The sequence below is a fragment of the Taudactylus pleione genome, unplaced genomic scaffold, assembly GCF_031769625.1.
Source record: "Taudactylus pleione unplaced genomic scaffold, aTauple2 ptg000513l, whole genome shotgun sequence".
NCBI classification, from domain to species: Eukaryota; Metazoa; Chordata; class Amphibia; order Anura; family Myobatrachidae; genus Taudactylus; species Taudactylus pleione.
Genome location: NW_028284915.1, coordinates 2,577,168 through 2,598,444, shown reverse-complemented (window position 1 = coordinate 2,598,444; position 21,277 = coordinate 2,577,168). Strand labels below are relative to the sequence as shown.

Genomic DNA, 21,277 nt, shown 5'->3' with positions numbered 1-21,277 from the left:
CAATCCAGATCCAAAACACGAAGAAAGATCCAGATCCAAAACCAAAACCCAAAACACGAAAAGTGGCCGGTGCACACCCCTAATTAAAACAAACAATAAAGGTGCTAAAAGTGCAAAAAGGAAAATGTGTTTGTAGTGCCCTGAAGCAGCCCAACCAAAGCAATCCAGGGGACCCATGCCCAAAAAAAAAACAGGAGACTAAGGGCCTGATTCAGACCCACTCGCGAGTGGCTGTCCACTCGCAAGTGGGTCGATGTTGTGCACTGCGCATGCGCACGACGGCGGGAGCTCCGTCGTGCGCATGCGCCAGACGCGACGAGCGAAGGACTTTCCTTCGCTCGTTGTGTCTGATCAAAGGGGGCGTGCTGTCGATGTTGATTGACAGCACGCCCCCTTTGGTGGGCGTGCCGGGGGCGTGCCTCCCTGATGGGGGCGTTCCAAAGGGAACGCCTACCATCAGAAGCCGGCCCACTGACATCACTAGTGATGTCAGTGGGAGTGATTTTGGCTCTGATAGAGCCAAAATCACTCCGGGCCTTGTGGTTGAAAACCTCAACCGCAGGCTCCGGCTCGCAGTGTTGATGGTCGCGATGGTCAAGACCATCGCGGCCATCAAACTGCACGCTCGTATAGGCTGTGGGTGGTGACCCCCAGCTATACGAGCGTCCAGGAGGACGCTCCATAATTGTGGAGGGCGGCCCTCATTCAGAGCGTGCGCTCTGCTCAGAGCGTACGGCTCTGAATGAGGGCCTAAGCCAGAACTGGAAACACAAATACTCTATCACCGGAATGGAGTGAAGGACTGGCTGTAATTTAACAGATACAGGGCCCAGTCATAGCAACCCTGCAAGCCTCCTTAATGATAGACTAGTGTGCACACTGACAATACATTAATTAGCATGCAGCTGATACTGCACACAGACAGTAATTAATGAACACATGAGATCAACCACACAGACAGACAGGAATGACAGGCTAAGAGCTAAACACAGACAAGACAGAATTACATGCAGTTTCCCAGTAACAACAAAGATTGGGAACTGCAACTAAGATGACCTACTAACTGCAGATCCTAACAGTTGGCAAGTAAGTTAAGAAAACATAGTCATGACTATGATGTGTGGAACGGGATTGAAATACCACTGGTTCAAATTCTGACTGCAGAAGCCCGACAGGAGATGATCCCAATGAAGGAAGGTAAGTGTCTTAAGAATCCTGGTGTCGGCATCCCGATGTTACATATTAGAGTTTAGGGGAGGGTTATTGTTAAGGGTTAGAGTTAGGCACTAGGGGGAAGTGTTAGGCTTACGCACTAGGGAGGGAGGGTTTAGTTTAGGCACTAGGGGGCGGTTTGGTTTAGGGTGTAGGAAAGGAGGGTTAGGATTAGGGGTAGGGTTAGGGGTTAGGGTAGGCTTACTTCCCTTTAGGTGTCGGAATTGTAACCTAGTTGGGATGCCAGCATCAGGATTTTTACCACTGGGATCCTGAGCAACGGCATCCCGTACCCAACCCTGGGATGCCGTTGCATCATGTTTAAAAATCAATTCAAGGCTTTTAATATAATTTAATTAAAAGAGTGTTTGTTTCCTAAAGGCAGCATACCTAACTGTGCTTATAGTGTGTGTATAGACTAGACAAGTCCATGACAACTGCATCCCAAAAATACTGTAAATAAGAACTTTTTTTGCAGGTCTTAATAACATTTCAAGGGTTTTATAATAAATAAATTAAAATATATATATTTTTAAGAGTATGAGTTTCCTAAAGGCAGCGTATATTACTGTGCTTAGTGAGTGTGTGTAGACTAGATGTGTGCGTGACAGCTGCACCACAAAACCAGGAATTTAATTTTTTGATGTCAACAAAAAACTTATTGTACATTCACTTAGTGTGGTGGCAGTTAAGTTCAACTACTGTACAGTAACTTTACTGCCTTGGTGTAAAAAAATAAAACCAATTATCCAAAATTTATGGGGTGCAGAGAGATTCAAGCACTGTCCCTGAATCATTTTTGTGTCATTTACAGAGAATTAAAAATGTTCTATCTTCTCACCTAAATATACAGTATCATGCATCACTCCTAATACTGCTTTGATTTTTTTTTTCTGGTGATTTCCTACAGACATATTTCAGCATTCATCAAAGTTTCCAATATATGTGAAGTTCAGGATCATACTTTGTTTTCCTGCCTGGAAGCTTGATGAATCCTTCATGCACGGTTCTAAAGAGGAATAGAACAGCACAGCCTTGCAATGCCTAAGATGTTCCTTGCTCCAGGGGTTCCAGCCTCGTTCTCTAGCTTTTTTACCCTGACAAATATATTAAAGAATATTAGGCTTCCATTTCCTAAAAATAAGTTTAGCATGAGCTTTTAAAGCATGCAAAATTGGCATTTGTTATTTCAAATTACTTTAGCACATTGTGTATATTAGTAGTGGTAGGAAAATTGATGGACTACTTTTTATTCCACAAAAATATAAAAGAAGTCTGTTGATATTTACCAAATTACAATACATTTAAGAAAAACAATGTATGGGCTGCAGGAGCTAGATATTTTGCTGCCTTAGGTACAAAGTGAAATGATGCCCTTCTGACTACTTACACAAATCAATATAGCAAATAGTAATAAAACAGTATGAGAAGCATTGCAAATCATGTTGATTTTAGTTAAACATGTAATAGTGAAACCCTTGTTTTCAACAATAGCGAAATAGATATTTTATTATTTACTACCATAATAATGCTGACTGCTGGTTCCAAGCCTGAGATATAAGAATATAATGAAGAATAAATATCTGATATTTCAATTACTTGGATCTTGTATACACAGGTTACTCTACACGTGATACATCAATGAAGTGTCATTGTGTGATTATATCACAAAGTTTTGTTCTGTGGACATCACTAACAACATGCTGAGGACATAGGTGATTGTATATAGGTAATCTTGTGTCTTAACAGTCTATAACCCTAACAAAATTTATAAATTAACTGAAATGTTGTATTTGCTTACTGTCATTGTGTTAGACTGGGAGTGCACCCTGATTCCTAGAACTTGTTCAAATTTGCTTGGGAAAACACCCTTGCATACTACCTTTACAGCTGGAGGAATTGAGCTTGATAAAGAGGCCACAAGTAGTAGCTGTGAGTGGCCTGGCTGCAGAGCCAGATTTAGATCTCATGGGGCCCTAGGGAAGATACTGGTTTGGGGACCCCTTCCTCAAACAAAGGGCATGGCCACACAATAGTACCAATTAAAATTACACCACTCAGTGGTCCTTTATATACATTACACCACAAAGTATAGCCAGTTATTCACATTATGCTACACAATAGTGCGTCCCGGAAGGCCTTGCACATCAAAAATGTTTAGAAAACTGTTCGAGTTGACCATCAACTCAGCATTCGAGACATTATGCCACACAGTATAGCCCCTTATACACATTATGCCACACAGTAGTGCCCCTTATACACATTATGCCACACAGTAGTGTCCCTTATACACATAATGCCACACAGTAGTACCCCTTATAGCACATAATGACACACAGTAGTAGTGCCTCTTATACACATTCTACACAGTACTACCCCTTACACATTATACTACACAGTAATGCCCCTTACACATTATGCTACACAGTAGCACTTACTTTATAGAAGAATGCAACCGCTGGAAAGACAGCAGCGGATAGGGGAAAGTTATCACTTTATCTACCTGATACAGCATATTCAAATATCAGACTCTTGATTGACTGAAAGCCACAAACACCTTCTACAAACCAGGACCTAAATGACCTCCCTTGCGGCACAGCAACCTGGCTAGATCACAGAGAGAAACCTGTTGCTCTCCAGCTGTTGTGATATGACAAGTCCAAGCATGCACTCCCATACAATGGAGAGACTTGTAGTTTCATAGCAGCTGCAGACCAACATATTGCCTAAGCCTGATCTAGTAACAGGACTAGTTTTTTTTATTGTTCTTTCATTTAATAGTTGCATTCCAATGCACCCTCCCTCCTTTGCATAAGCCTTATCTAGCAGTAGGACTAGTGCTTTTTATGCACAATAAAATCACTAGTTCTGCTGCTAGATTAGTTTTATGGAAGGCTGGGGGCTGCATTAGAATGCAACTATTAAATTCAAGAACAATAAAAAAATCCACTAGTCTTCTACTCTAACAACCTACAGCCAATGCTTCTGGTAAAAAAAAGTCCACCACAATACTTACTATTGCTGGAGCTCAGGAAGGGTGAGCTGGTCCGGAGTTCACTGCAGGCAGGAAGGGTGGAGATGGTCCCAAACCCAGGCCATTGTAATGCAACTCTAGAGTGAACTATTCTTAAAATGGCCAACAGGATGGGTCCTCACTCTCATTTTATATCTGGGAACAGAAAGGAGGGCTGGGTTTGCCTCAGTGGGAGGAAGCAAACCCAGCCCTCCTGTCTGTCTCCAGATTCCATCCAATTCCTGCTGTTGGCTGCAAACAAGGAGGAGGAGCACTGACTTAGTGGTACTGCAGCATGACAGCTGGAAAATGCTGACACTGCCGGAAAGTGACTGCAAGGAAGTTCAGCAGCCAGCAGGCCAGCCGATGTCCACCGGCAGGTCACTGACTGCAGGCTGTCACTGTCGCTGTACTGGGAGACTGGACAGTTATGCTTTCACAGTGACAGGGCAGTGGCCAGGTGGAACTTTTATTTTTGTACCGTGCCCCCCCCACCTATCACGATGGACTGACTGATCATGTGCTTGGCGCTCTGCACCGGTGATGCATGTCAGTCAGTCTGTGCAGTGTGCAGTGGCAGCCATTATGGGACCTGCAGTCAGCTGCCAGGGGTGTGCAGTCTTGTAGCCATTATAGGACGTATGTACAGCCAGGGAAGACCAGCCTTGCAGGGCTGGAAGTTGGGGAAGGGGCCTGGCCTCAGGCCCCTTGGACCTGGCGGGTCCTAGGCATCCGCCTAGGTTGCCTAGCTGTAAATCCAGCCCTGCTTGGCTGCCAATGAACAGCCAGGCCCTTGATTGGCCTGTCTGTTAGCCAATCAGTGGCCTGGCTGTTGATTGGCTGTGAATGGCCTTGCTGTCAATCAGCGGCTGCTTACTCTAGCAGTAGCCTCTAATTGGTTGGCAGCCAGGCAAGTGCAGGAAACCTTGTGGGTCAAATCATTTGCTGTGGAAGAGCTGTATGTGTATTCACATACAGCTCTTCAGTCTGAAATTGGCTTTCGGACTGAAGAGCTGCATTTTTTTTAATGGCTGCAGACTCTACTAGACAAGATGACCAATGTGCGCCAAGGGGTAGGTGAGTAATTTTTTTTTATTAGCCAAAAACGTGGATGCTACTTGCAAAGGGGATCGGATACCAGGGACAAGGTGAGTATAGTGTGAGTGTGATTGTATGTAATAAACTTTTACTGTCTATGGTGTGTGTACTGTTTATTTTAATTTTCTTTACAGTGGGGGAGCCAGCCACCGACTGGCACTTGTAGTTCTACAAGTGCCAAAGGGCAGGCAAGCTGGGATCTGTAGTCCCACTGTAAAAACAATATTACTCTATTATTATCACTATTACCTCTGCACCCACCAGCCAGGTGTGCAGGCAAGAGCCCCAGGCTTCAGCCGAGGCCTGTGGTGCTCAGAAGAGGGGGGACCCCTTCATTGGGGTTCCCCACCTCCCATGGGAGCCCCGGCCTGGCTGACTAGTTTGGAATGTTAATGCTTTGGATGGGGTACCCAGTGAAAGGGCAGCAGCATTACACCTCAGCTAGTGGAGCCCAGTGCTGATTTAAAAAATACAGGGTACCCCATGGCATTTTTTCCCTGTATTTTTAAAACCAGAACTGGCTCACAGAGCCCAGTGCTGGTTCATTAAATACTGGGGACTCCTACACATTTTGTGCCCCATAATTTTAAACCAGGACTTGCTCACAGAGCCTGGCGCTGGTTATGCTATTGAGGGAGGACCCCACATAATTTTTTTCAAATCAAACCTTTTTTTGGCTTAATTACAGGCAGAAAAATGCATGGATCACAGTGATATGTGCATGATTCTGCTAACCACGCTGCTCAGGAGGTAAAACTTCTATTTTGGATTTTGATTTTAAATTAAACCCGTGATTATAATCACAATACTTGGTAAATTGGTGTGATATATGACTGTCTACGGAACCTGCCTGCGAGTTTGGCCGATGGTGTATTTATTCCTATTTGTGTTTTCACCCATGTTTTGCAGAGAGTTTCATGATTTCTCACCCAAGTTTGCCTTTAGTAAATTTGCGAGTTTTAATAAATGCCCAAACACAACTGTGATTGCAATCTCAGACCGAAACGATTCTTAGTAAATTTATCCCCTAGAGTGGGTTTCTTGCTTCTATATATTTACATTTTGGAATGACACCGGAGCTACTTTTTAAAAGTACAGCACCCAGATTTTTGCAATTGTAAGTGTTTGTGCTAGCTGGAAAGGCATTGTGGAAATATGTAAAAGCATGAAAATCGTTCATGTGCAAAATTCCTTAGACAAAGTTTGGTTGATACAGATCTTTCAATTATGGAAAAATTTAGAATGATAGATTTTTTAGACTTGTATTGAATAAAGAAACTTAATAGTACAAAATGGCAGTATGTTTTTTCTTCAGCAGTTAAATATAAATATTGCACTAGTAGCACAGCGATTCACCATACTTGCCTACCCTCCCGGAACACACGGAAGGTGGCAGCACCCCGGAAAGCTGAACAAGTCTCCTGGTCGGCTGCCACCCCCCAAACCCAAACCAGCATCCCCTTTACCGCCGCAGCCACCCACTTACACAATACAAGTGGGCGGTTCTGGAGGAGCCAATTACATGATTCGCATTGAATCGCGTCATCGTGGCTCCACTCCCTGCTGCACAATGCTGGTAATCTCAGCATTGTGTAACGGGACAGGGCTGCAATAACATGATTGTGCAGTCAGGCCCCAACTCTGCCCCTAAACATGTGTTACTCCCCTCGCCACATCCCCACTGTGCCGACCTGGCTGCCTCTTTCCGGAGAGGCAGAAAGATTCTCAGCAACTATGCAATTCTAGCTGTGTACATTGACAACATTATTTTGTTTTTACTTTTATTGCATCATAACCCATTTGAGAGTCCATTGAATACTATTGACTCCTTTCACAGATCCATGTAAACATTTTTTTACATGCACATTACAGACCTACTGTATATCTTATTGTTTACTAAACATCTACAACCACTATTTCATCATATTTAAGTAAGCCAGTCCTGTTATGAGGGAACTGTCCCATCATCCCTATTCTGAGACATTTGGGGCACATGATCTCACTAAGTGATGCTATTCCAATACTGAATACTAATGGCAAGTATACACATCATTGCACAGGTGTTATTAGGGTAAGAAAAAGGAGAATGAAGGTGGCACAGTTCTACCAGTGCACTGTACAAATCCTGAGGGGAAGTGACACGCCCCATGATACGTGACCATGCAAAGTGTACAACCTACGGTAGCAAATTTCAAAAAATGTGTTTGCCTCTACCAACAATTCCTAGTTACTGGTGAATTTTTCATAAACAATAGAAAAGTGGTTGTATGTCGCACTCATAGACACAGTCTAGTTAGTGCAAATAGACAATACAACATAAGTTTAACATTTTCTTCACTTCTTTATACACTGTGCTTCACTATTAGGGATCTATTTATGAAGTTTAAAAAAACTTTACTCATGCGCGTATGCCACAGATTAAATTACTGCTGTCCCCATAGACCAACATGTCATGGCGTTAAGATACTGCCATGAGTAACCTGCATGGAAGCACCAACTCAGCAGCTACCTAAGCCTGGGAAATATTGGAAAATGTCCATAATACCAAAATCAGGATACATTTTCTTTCATTCCATACAATGTAAACATATCTAGACAAATCTAAGTGATTATAATAAACAAAAGATCATCACTTGAACACATGATGTAGTCTATTGTGCCATACCTTACTATATATATATATATATATATATATACAGTCAGGTGCATAAATATTGGGACATTGACAGAATTTTCATATTTTGGCCTCTATTCACCACCACAATGGCTTTGAAATGAAACAAACAAGATGTGCTTTAACTGCAGACTTTCAGATTTAATTTGAGGGTAATTATATCCAAATCAGGTGAACGGTGTAGGAATTACAACATTTTCTATATGTGCCTCCCACTTTTTAAGGGGCCAAAAGTAATGGGGCAAACTAAACAATCCTAAATCTAACTAAAACTAAATCTAAAACTAATGGGACTATCAACTCAAAAGCTATTTCATGGACAGGTGTGGGCTATTCCCTCATTATTTAATTATCAATTAAGCAGGTAAAAGGTCTGGAGTTGATTCTAGGTGTGACATTCGCATTTGGAATCAGTTGCTGTTGACTCTCAATATGAGATACAAAGAGCTGTCACGATCAGTGAAGCAAGCCAACATTAGGCTGAAAAATCAAAACAAACCCATCAGAAAGATAGCAAAGGTGTGGCCAACTCAACTGTTTGGAACATTCTTAAAAAGAAAGAATGCACCAGAGAGCTCAGCAACACCAAAAGACCCAGAAGACCATGGAAAACAACTGTGGTGGATGACAGAAGAATTATTTCCCTGGTGAAGAAAAACCCCTTCACAACAGTTGGCCAAATCAAGAACACTCTCCAGGAGGTAGGTGTATATGTGTCAAAGTCAAGAATCAAGAGAATACTTCACAAGAGTGAATATAGAGGGTTCACCACAAGATGTAAACCATTGGTGAGCCTCAAAAACAGGAAGACCAGATTAGAGTTTGCCAAACAAAATCTAAAAAATCCATTACAGTTCTGGAACAACATCCTATGGACAGATGAGACAAAGTTCAACTTGTACCAGAGTGATGGGAAGAGAAGAGTATGGAGAAGGAAAGGAACTGCTCATGATCCAAAACATATCACCTCATCAGTGAAACATGGTGGTGGTAGTGTCATGGCGTGGGCATGTATGGCTGCCAATGGAACTGGTTCCCTTGTATTTATTGATGATGTGACTGCTGAAAAAAGCAGCAGAATGAATTCTGAAGTGTTTTGGGCAATATTATATGCTCATATTCAGTCAAATGCTTCAGAACTCATTGGACGGCGCTTCACAGTGCAGATGGACAATGACCCGAAGCATGCTGCAAAAGCAACCAAAGAGTTTTTTAAGGCTAAAAAGTGGAATGTTATGCAATGGCCAAGTCAATCCCCTGACCTGAATCCGATTGAGCATGCATTTCACTTGATGAAGACAAAACTGAAGGGAAAATGCCCCAAGAATAAGCAGGAACTGATGACATTTGCAGTAGAGGTCTGGCAGATCATCACCAGGGATGAAACCCAGCATCTGGTGATGTCTATGCATTCCAGACTTCAGGCTGTAATTGCCTGCAAAGGATTTGCAACAAAGTATTAAAAAGTGAAAGTTAGATTTAGGATTGTTTAGTTTGCCCCATTACTTTTGGCCCCTTAAAAAGTGGGAGGCACATGTAGAAACCATTGTAATTCGTTCACCTGATTTGGATGTAATTACCCTCAAATTAAATCTGAAAGTCTGCAGTTAAAGCCCTTCTTGCTTGTTTCATTTCAAAGCCATTGTGGTGGTGAATAGAGGCCAAAATATGAAAATTCTGTCAATGTCCCAATATTTATGCACCTGACTGTATGGATATATATATATATATATATATATATATATATATATACAGAGAGAGACAGAGAGAGAGTTCTCATGAGAAAAAACGCACTACATATCATTTAGTTAAAAAATTGGTGGAGGGTCCTCGTATTAGATAAAATAACAATCCATCCAAGAGATCCAGTTAGGGGTTCAGGTATAGATATGACCAGCACTCCATTTAATCAATCATTGATTTTTAATCTCCATAGTGTTGTATCTTAAAGCAGCACAAATACCAGCAGCATATTGAAATACTATACATCACATATCCATGTGTTGAGTCATTGCTGGGGTTCAGCGCCTACTCCCAATGGCCTCCAGGGGAAAGGCTGTTATACCTTGACAAAGGGACAGGTGTGTCCTGAAACGTTGGCGTGGCATCATGTAACATGATTACATAAACGTATCAGTTGTTTCACAAGTCTCCTGAGTGCCGCCACTTGCATTCAACGGTTACCTACATAATTTATATCCGGAGGGCACCGAAGCCATTGATTGTTTGTGGTGAGTGCCGGTCCGCACAATAGGCTATATATATATATATATATATATATATATATATATATAGTATTTTTTTCAAGATGTTTTATGTAACAGGAAAACACAGTACTTTTATGTCTAGTTTGTGAAGGAACAATTCTGCAAAAATGGATGTTTACATATACTCCCGGTTTTGTAGACATGTGTTCCGAAATGACAGTAGCATTTATTTGAAGATGAGAGAAGGGGCAAGTTTATTAGACATTCTGGTAGTTTTAACAGATCAGGATGCCTCCCAGGAATGGATATCTAACTAAAATGTTCCTTTATTTTATGAAAACACAATCAACATAGTTATATAGAGTTTCAAGCAGGATGGCCAGGACAATTTAACAGCAGAATATTAAGTAGTGTACATACATCTTACCTTGATCAAATGGTCTGCCAGGACTCCAAGTACGAAAGTAATCATCCTAGGAGATAGACAATATACACTTAATAATCATACATATCACCAAAAATATACAGTGTATATATGTTTTTCAGAAAGTTAAAACATGCAATAAATCAATGAATGAATAAAAACAAAAGGGTACAAACCTCCACTTCCTGAGTGAGCAAGCAAGTAAAATAAATAAGAAAGTAAATGACAATGAGAACAATGCAATAGAAAATACCCTTTAATACAATGTTGTTATTTTTTACTTTGCTTTGCTTAATATTCACACTGAATTTTTATACTGCTTTACTCTGCATTTTGCTAGGTTAGAGAAAGAAAGAAAATAAGACATTAGAATACACTTAAATAAGATATCATTAATTATGCCTCACATCATATAGAACAATTTGCAACAATGAAATTGTACAAGAAAACATTGAGCAATGTTGCCAACAAGCTGCAGGAGGCTGTGATTAAATGGGCAAGATATGTAATTTCTCTAGTACAGCTTTAATGATTTTAGCCACAGTCGCTCTCACACCTGTGGAGAGTAGAAAACGATTGCTTCTATTGCACAAAGACACATTTGCTAAATATTATGTATAAATGCCTAGCTTTTCAACAGAGTGAAATAAAGGCATCATTTCACATGGATCGAACTTCACAGCATAACAGGGATTTTCGCCAATGTGCAAATTTTGGGCAAAGCAAACTTAAGTTCTGCTTTTTTCTCGCCATTGTGACAACTATTCCTTTCTGGTTGTGGCCTGGGAAAACTTAAACCCAAATTCAGCCAATGAAAGGTTTTACAATTTGTGACCAAATGTGGAATGATGTAAATATTTAAAAAAATTAGCTTATCTCTACTTTTGTATATTTTACAAAATTGGCTATCTTAATTAACTGATCTAGGTAGGACTAAGGCACCAAGAGGTGAAAGGGGGAGCAGTACAAAATAACTGTCCCGTTCGGGGGGAACACATGCTGCCCAAGAGATGAAGCCACGCACCACATATGTCATGACTATACTCCTTACAGCAAAGCATGTAAAGAGGGTCCTGGTGTTCACAATGGGTAGAACTCATGAGGTACAGTAGCTCTCACAGTAACCCTGGATAGGAGTTCTACAGCAGTCCATATCTGCTGATACAACCATTGTCCCAGAAAATAAATCATTCCAGAGTTTTTAAACAAAATAAATAATAATGTTTTTAAAAAGTTAAATCTAATCAATATTAGTGCTATTTATGACCTGATGAAAATGTGGCTTTGTATCATATACACTTTTTATGTCTTACACCTATTTTTACATGACTGTACCTTTTATAATGGATTCATATGTCTACTCATGGTTGCAATGAGAGATTGGGAGGAAACGTTTTTCTTTCTCATGGGTAAGCTGTGTGGATCAGGGTGGTCTTTGTTGAATTCTAGCTGACATCATATATAAGCAGAAGAGGTCGCATAGTGTCTACTTTCATATGGGAGAGGGCAGTTTAATACTCAATGATTAGATTGTAAACAAAACTCTAAAGTGCACCAATGTGATAGTCTCTATATCTAAAGTCAACTTTAGATATACAGAGTTAAGTTTCAAAAAATTATAATGTACACATGCTAAGCCCTGCTCCATTCACTAGCCAGACATTTCACACAGAGCATTCTACAGATTTGCCAAATGTGTAGCAGAACAGACCTTAGCGTTAGTACTATTCGATTAGCCAACTCAGGTGCACTTACATGAGTTCTATTTTTCTCATTACCTCAATTCAATTTCAGATAAATGTGAGCTGAAGACTTCATTGTGAATATCTACTATCATCATTTTCAAATGTTTTACACACAAGCTGAACATAGAAACTACTGTACATATCTGATACAAAATTTAGCTCAGTGTACACAGCTACCTCTGAATATTAAGGACCAACTGATCTAAACACTTTGATGTAGTAAGTGAACAGACACAAGAAAACTTACATGAAGGCTGATTGGATGACCATCTCCTCTACTCCTACCGTGTGAATTCCAAACACTTATGTATTTGTTGGTGTCACACTACTCAGATGTGTTTATCTTGCACATCTTGTTAACAGGAACTTGTTAACAGGAACAATTAAAACATTGGGAATGAGCAGTGGCCAAATATATTAAACACAATGTTATAGAATGAATGATTGCCATCTGGACTATTTCAATACATCTGTGTTTTACATATTTCCGTTGCACCTTGGATTGTCTTGGAATTGATGTCATTCCCCAGATCTTAAAGTCAGACAAAACATAATTTTCACATTACTGCATGTCCAAAGCTTTTAACTCTGCATTTCATGTAACCCACGCTCGTCATGACAGCTACATTTTGTCTTTGAGATTGGGGGCATAGTTGGAGCATATACACAGGAATGGGTCTAAACTTGTGAATTGTTTCTAATTAATCAGAAGTGCTTGACAGCTTGTGAAAAAAGTATATGGGCAGTCAAACATTTGATTCAACAATATTATTAATTCCATCAATGGATAAAAAAACATATATGAGTAGATTAGAATATGTGAGGAATTGAGACAGAGGAGGTAAGATGTTACTTTATCATCAAAGTTATATTGACCAATTTATGTGAATTGGTGATTGATGTATGAAATATAGTCTAGTACTGGAAAATAGATGGGAATAAAAAAACAGTAATGAAAAATGCTATAAATTAGTGTAATATTACTCTTTTAGGCAGTGGACAAGCAAAATGTAAATACTCAAATTAACATAAATAAATAAAATAGCAATTTTGTACTTTGGAGATATGATGAAGTAATAATAAACAATGAATTCAGCAGTGCTAGACAAACAGACAAAGAGCTCGATTTACTAAACAGTAGCTTCTCAGCATGTTTGACCTTGACATTTAAATCAGCACTAATACTGAGTGCAAAGTCCAGTGTTTTTGCATTTAATATCAGTGTCGCTTTAATTCTCGAAGGCTGAGTAGCAAGCTGTCGCTTAATAAATCTAGCCAAAATACTTTAACTTAATAAGATTTAACATTACATATGAAGTATGCTTAACACCATAAACAAAGATCCTCACAAAATTGCATACTGTAAGTAATTCTATAATTTAAGGAGTGGATATTTATATTCTGAGAAGCATTTGCCTTACTCATCAAAAAGTATGCTGATAATAATATAAAAGTAAACAAGAATTATCATTATAGTATTGCAAACAATTAGACTCTATAGTAAGTGTGATCTTAATTACTAAGGCTAAAGCCAGTGAGCCACTTAAGGCAAGGCTTTCCAAATTCTCTAACTGTAAGAATTGTGTGTGGGTAAGCTGCTCACTCTTACTGTTATGTGAGCAAACAGCTGGGTCCTCTGAGCCTCTGTACACTCAAATGGTTTTAAATAAACGTTATTATACTTCATTCATTATTTTATGATCTAAAAAATATTAAGAATTGTGTGTGGGTCTGGTATTCACTCCCCTAGTGCTACTCTATTAGCAAACAGCAAGTGTTCTTAATATTTCTTCTCTACCAGGGTTTCAAAACCACAATTCATCCATTCTATTATGCATAGTTTACAGATCTCCTAAATGCAATAGTTACAGTATGTGCGAGTGTGTGCTGCTGACTCATCTAGTGCTTCTATATAAGCAAATTGCTAGGTGATTCAGATCACTTTAAACCTCTCTGCAATGCCTACATTTCTGGACTTATACTGCCTGTATCCAGGCTTCCCTCCTGATCTGTCTTATACCCCTTTTACACCGGAGCTAAAGCCCGGGTTATTGCAGGGTTAAACCGGGCAGCTCCCTGGTGTAAAAGGGGAGAGGGTTGGATCGCCGGGTCGAGTGACCCGGTAATCCAACCCAGGTAAATAGCAGGGTTTAACATGGGCGTAGCCTGTGAAACCCTGCTGTGTGTATGGCGCACTCCGGGTCACGATGACCTGGAGTGCGCTGCTAGCCGGCCGATTGGTCCGGCTTCAGTGGCACTTGGAGATGACGTCATCTCTAAGCGTCCACTTTCATGCCAGTAAAGCCGGGTTTATGCAGACCCGACTCCGGTGTGAGCGGCACCGACTCGGGAATATCCCGAGTCGGCGCCGGCTAAATTCCGAGTCTGATCCGGATAAGAACTCTGTTCCAACTCCGGGTCAGACCAGGAATTTTGGTGGAAAAGGGGTATTGTTTGCATCTAATACTAGGAATGCTTGACTTTGCCCACCTGTATCCTTTTCATCAGATGCAAACCTATCACTTATGCCACCACTTATTCTATCTGTTTCATTTTCATCCAATGCCTTCTCCTTGTAGAAGAAAGACATAGCACTGCCTTGAGGTTTGAAATTCAGTCTACTGATTATATGCAAAAGGAACCAAACACCACATCAAAGCATCTAAATAGTAGAGCAAACTTGTTTTCCATTGATCACTCACTTCATTTTTGGTGTAGGTATAATTTTTAATGTCAAATAGAAAAGGAAGGGGATCTGCACTGGGAATTATTAACTGGAAAGAAATAATAAAAAATAAAAAGTGGAAAAAAATGTACCAGCAGCATGCAATACAAAAGGGAATTTGCAACCCCACAAACGTAATCATTAATTAAGGATAGCAGGGACAAACGCAGGATTTCTAGAGGGGGGTTTCCAAATGCTTAATTTTAAAGCAAGTGTGGCCAGTCCATGAAGAGGACATAATAAGCACTTAACCAGCTATAATATACAAAGTATAATGTAAGTAGTAACTCTGACATATACAGGACTAGTGATAGTAGTAAGTCATTATATACAGAAGTAGTGCCATGCTGTCTGAGCTGAATGTTTTCTTTTTTTACATGTGGGCTCCATTCCAGATAATTTGAGCAAGTTCGGGACTCTGGAGAGCAACAAAATAACATAGCACTGCCCTCAACACATATATACACATTGGTCTTCTTATGCACTGGATATTATTATATAGTATTAATAATTGACCCTATAGATAATCTATATCAGTGTACCCCTAACAGTGCATGTTTTCCAGATCAGGTGCGCAAGTATATTCATTACAGGCTCACATATTTCAAAAGATCAACAGGTGGTGCTAATTATTTGTAATATTAATTAGTATTGCTATTATGTGCTATTTACATTGTGGTCATCATGGTGTGGGCTGGGGAGGGGGGTTTCCAGGCAACCGGAACCCCCCCTGAGTTTGCCTATGGATAGTGTATCAGCTCAATGAAACCACATACAAATAATTGCAGATCTAGATATATTTGATAAATATAGTCCAGTTTAATACATATCACACTACATCATTGCACATAGTAAAAAATGAAGGATAAATGGATTGTTTCTGGTGTAATGCCTAGATCAAAAGAAAGATTATATCTACTAATTAAATTATAGCAAATATAAGCAGAGTTAATTGTTGCACCACAAAAAGCCCATAGAGGCCTATATTGTCACAGTTCAGTGTCATTACTTGACCTCCAGGTATATGTATGTGGTGGTAATGGGCATCCCCTATACCACTTAAGCAAGATATGTAACTCACATAAACCCGGTTGGAAAACAAGGTTGCCAGATGAATTATGTGCCAGTGTTGGGTCACTGCCGTTATCCACAGGGAATGTACCACCCGCACTGCAAATAGCTGGCTCTGGATAACCGTACTGGATCACTCTCGAGGATAAGCTGTTATACCGGAAACTTCGAGTGCTCTACCCTCTAGCACCGTGTATCGGCAGGCTCCGACAGGTTGCGTGAGCCAAGCCGGAGGCCGCCCAAAGTCTCTCCACTAAGGCGCTGCACACTGCAGTGTTGAGAGGCAGAAGATGATAGGTGCACAATAGACTGTGAGTAGCCGGCACATATGAGGGTTCAATCAATAGTCAGAGTCCTGGCAACCCTTTGGGGAATTAAAAAAGTTTCTGGACTCAGCTAATCAATCAAGACAGGTGCAAAAGTAGTTAGGTACAAAATAGTAGAATCCATTAGTAAAAATGGGAGAGCAACGCGTTTCGTTTACTCTGTATTATTTTTCAAGCTTATCCTCCTGGAGAGTGTTCCAGTACGGTTATCCAGAGCCAGCTATTTGCAGTGCGGGTGGTACATTCCCTGTGGATAACGGCAGTGACCCAACACTGGCACATAATTCATCTGGCAACCTTGTTTTCCAACCGGGTTTATGTGAGTTACATATCTTGCTTGAGTGGTATAGGGGGACGCCCCATACCACCACATACATATACCTGGAGGTCAAGTAATAACACTAAACTGTGACAATATAGGTCTACATGTTAATGTAGGGTTAATGTAAAAGGATAATGATGATGAATGATAGCACTAGTGAATCACATCTGAGTAAACAATTGTAAATGCACCACTAATGCTCATATTGCTTTCTTCGTAACTACATACAGTACAGTACCTCCCAACTGTCTCATTTGTGAGCCTAGAAGGGGTCAAAGCTTCACTTAAAACTAGGTATACATAATCGGAGCTGTGTTTGAGAGGGTTCGGGGCAGGGCTGATTTTACATATAAATGTTGGGCAGTATAAAACTAGGGAAAAATAACCAGGAGTATAAAAGACATAAAAATAGTGTTATAACCAGATACACAATCTAAGCTTCCTATTTTTGTATAATAAACTGTTACTCAAATTTCTTAGTAAATATAATGTATTTATAAAACTGTATAGGTTACAAAGAAATGCTTCTGTACACTCCTACAGCTATGGGGCTTCCATTTTACCCTTGGGGCAACAATTTGGTATTGGCATTTCCTACTGCTGAAACTTGTGTTTCTGCATAATACTATGCACTGACATATAATTACACTGTAACATCCTAATGATATATACATTGGCATTCTCAAAAACACAGGAATTATTTATTATCTACTGCAGAGCTTATTTAGACAACTAGTTATCAAAGTGCTAGGGTTGATTCTTTAATATATTTGTGGCACAGTTATTGATAATAGAGCAATACTTTCCTTTTGCAACATTAAACATATCTTATTTGTAAAACAAGGTGTCTATTTATCATACTTCACACATTCACAGCGATGCATAGTATAGAGTACTGAGGGCCTGATTCAGCAAAGATCGCAGTTTACAAAACACACGCAATCTGCTGATTATTTAGCACTGGGCATACATATGCATTGCAGTGCGCGTGCGCGAAGCAGCCACTGCGATCGGGACTGCATGAGGTCTGATCTGCCTTAATTGTACATATGGGTCCGATGTTACTCGATGTTACCAATTATTTTGCTATGTTGTCAAAGTATACGGATGTGAGTAAGGGGAAGTGGGCATCCTTATGTTAGGCTGCGATCTCAATGTGAATGCATAAATTTACATATAACCGCTGATGTTAGCAACTGCATTGTGTGCGTATTAACAGAATAGCGATCCTGGCTGAATCAGATCCTAAGACACATCTTAAACCGAAAAATGACCATCTGTAAAGTACTAATTTTAACGCTCTAGGATACATAAGGGTCTAATGTATCATGTAATGTATGATGTTTTGTTCCTTTTGTTGTTTACGTCCAGACATCATAGAGACTGACTTTCAACTCCTCCCTGTTCTCCATTATTTAATATTTTATTTTACCAAATTAGCAGGTAGAGTTACAGTAGATGAAGCCCAATGCAGTTACCACTTCATAAAACTTCTATATTAATTGTTTCTTATTAAGACATAACAATGGAGATCATCGTGTATCTGTACTAACCTCAATGGCTGCAATAGTGTGTGCACTGCGGAGAAGGGGCTAGATGTGCAGGATAGGGAGGAAACAGGGGAAAGAATCATTCCTCTCTGCTTTATATCCTACACTGAGCCTTCTCGCTGCTGATAACACCATGCTGTGATGGTGTTTTCTTTTTATCAAAAACTTTGATAAACAGAGCTATCTGCAGTGTGATACATTGAAAAATCATTGTACTCTTATCTGAGTGGAGGGAACCGAAAGACACTGAAAATGAATTGACCGCAAGATAATTTATTGATTTCACTACGGTAACCCTGTTGCCAAAGTGGCAATATGCCTCTTTTCCTGCAATAAACAAGAGTAATCACAGCATGATAAATAGACCTCTTAGGGGCCTATTCATCATGACATAATTATCAATAGGAATAATTATATTTTGAACTCGCTGCGAGTTCAAAGAACATTTTGGAGACATTCATCATGCCTCATTACCTAAAGTATCGCTTCCAATAAGCTTCCCTTTCTGTGGAGTCAGCTTTTCTGAAGTGAAAGATTTTCTACTGCTGCTCTGGTCTTCGTAGACTATTCACAGCCATATGTGCAGCATGAAGACAGGCCACAAAGAGTATTTTAGAAGAGTAGAGCAGCAGGAGAAAAGTGTTCCATCTGAGAAAAGACAGATGGCAGCTTTACCAGAGGAACTGGTCAGAGCACCGATGACAACCACCACCAGAGAGATGTGAGACCCTTGGCATGAAGACTCCTCTCATGCGGCTGTGGCGGAAAGAGCAATGGAGCTGGGAGGATTGATTGGGGTGGAGCTGGAAGCCACAGGCAGGCAGAACACAGCAGGGAAGGATCTGAAAGAACCCTCTGCTGCAGCTTGTGTACACATTCAGGGGCTGTACACCATCTCAGGGTGGTGTATAGTTACACTACCAAGATGTATGCTTTATTATGGTGCAGACCCTATGTGCTTTTTCTTTAAACCAGTGGTTTCCAAATTTGGTGCCACGGTACAGTGGGATGCCACAAGGCACTTGCAGGGGTACCAATAGTTAGTGGTCTAGTACCAAATCAAATTATTTATGGTCACTGTGATAGGAAAAACCAGTGATGTTGGCTGCCATTTGTAACATATGTGGACAAAGCAGAAGAGCAAAGCTGTCTACCACCAAATACCTGAACCTAAGATGACAGAAAATAACAATTTACTTAATTTATACATTTTTGCCAAAAGAATCTTTTGGCCTAGGGGTGCTGTGGAAAAAAATGGCAATACTCTGGGGTGCCGTCAGTAGCATATATACAGCTAGGCACCACAAGTGGCCACTTAGGGCCCAGCAGGTCCCACTGACTGAGCTGTATGGAGGGTGTACGCAGGCTCACCTGAGGGAGTACTAGCCGTACATGCCATTGGCTGCAGCCCGCGCCCTTCTCCGCCTCACGGTTTTTGTAATGTATGGGAAGGGGGGGTAGGCCCTGCCTAATTTTACAGTCCTGGTCCCCACAATTTCTGATGGCAGCCCTGCGTCACATGCTTAGACTCAGAGAGAGGAGCCAAGTAGCCTGGCCTGGGGGGGTAATTGTCCAGTAGTGATATATATAATATGTATAATATACCATCCAGATCACCTCTTTTTGGGCAAGTCCCAAACACTTTGGGGTTTACATTTGGGGCGCAGGCTGCCCCCACACTAGCCCTGCCAAAAAACACCCTATGGCATTACATTGGTGAAAAATAGCAGGTCGGTGGTAGGCAGGCCCATATTTTTGGGCAAATATATGCTAACAACCTCTTATATGATATTCAATTGAAATATATATATCAATTTTGAGTAGTAATGATTGTATAGTGCATCTGCATCCATTCTTTGAATGCATAGTACTATAAATCTCAGCAAGATAGCATCTCTCATTACATTAGGGTGTGCAGCCTAGAGCCACTCCCCTTGTATAATTCATGTTATGTTTATATATGTACACTAGAAGCTTGAGATTGCTTCAGTCTAGATTGGCGCCCCTCCCCCACCTCCCTCTGTTTTTAAGCAGGAAAGTAGCACATGACTGCACTTTTATCAAGCATAATCAAAAGTAAGTCATATTTATATAGTGTCAGTTTTTTGGGGGTGAGCATTGGAGCCTGGTGCCCCCTAAGCTGTTCTGGCTAGGTCACTTTGGGGCATCACCAATTAACACTTATATTCATATTTTATATCACTTTCTTTATTTGTGTTTATCTATGTATTTTTTCACACATATAATTCCTGTAACACAATGAGTAGCTGCCTTCACACACCTGATAATCTGTAACACTCTACTGCTATTTTCCACCAGTGTGATGCCCAGGGGTGGTTTTTGGCTGGGCTGGAATGGAGGAATCCTGCACCCCAGATGTGAACCCCAATGTGTTAGGGACTTGCCCGACAATAGGTGACCTGGAAGGTTGTGGGCAGGCCCATATTTTTGGCCAAATATATGCTAACAACCTTTTATATGATATTCAATTTTAATATGTATTTCAATTTTGACTAGTAATGATTGCATAGTGCATCTGCATCCATTTTTTCTATGTGTGATCATCATCCCTGTAGTTCCTTTATCAGAACTGGGCCAGAGCATGTTGTACATTATATTAAATATGCTGATTATTATTTAATATAAAAATATGTCAATAAGTACATTTTGAAACCCAAAAGTCTATACTGTACTTCTAGTGCTGAGTTATATAATGCTGGACCCAATGTAGAAGTCTCAGTGTTTCTTTATGCATACTGTACTTTCATTGCTGCAGTGAAATAACATGAGACAATGAACACATTTAATAACATACCACCATTATTTATGTTTCAGCATGTCTTGTGTGCCATAAGTAATAGGATGTAGTTACCATCTCGGCGGTTGGGATGCCAGTGCTCAGAATACCAG

General features: G+C 40.4%; 1 protein-coding gene across 4 annotated transcripts in view; it reads right to left on the bottom strand.

Annotated features, from left to right (window-relative positions):
• The window catches only part of SPOCK3 (SPARC (osteonectin), cwcv and kazal like domains proteoglycan 3), a 434,224-nt gene that overhangs the window by 251,167 nt on the left and 161,780 nt on the right, over positions 1-21,277 (bottom strand). For all 4 annotated transcript variants that reach the window (XM_088450291.1, XM_088450293.1, XM_088450292.1 and 1 more), the window contains one exon: positions 10,632-10,677. In XM_088450291.1, coding sequence (XP_088306417.1) covers positions 10,632-10,677 — 46 coding nt within the window. The remainder of the gene's footprint in view (positions 1-10,631; positions 10,678-21,277) is intronic.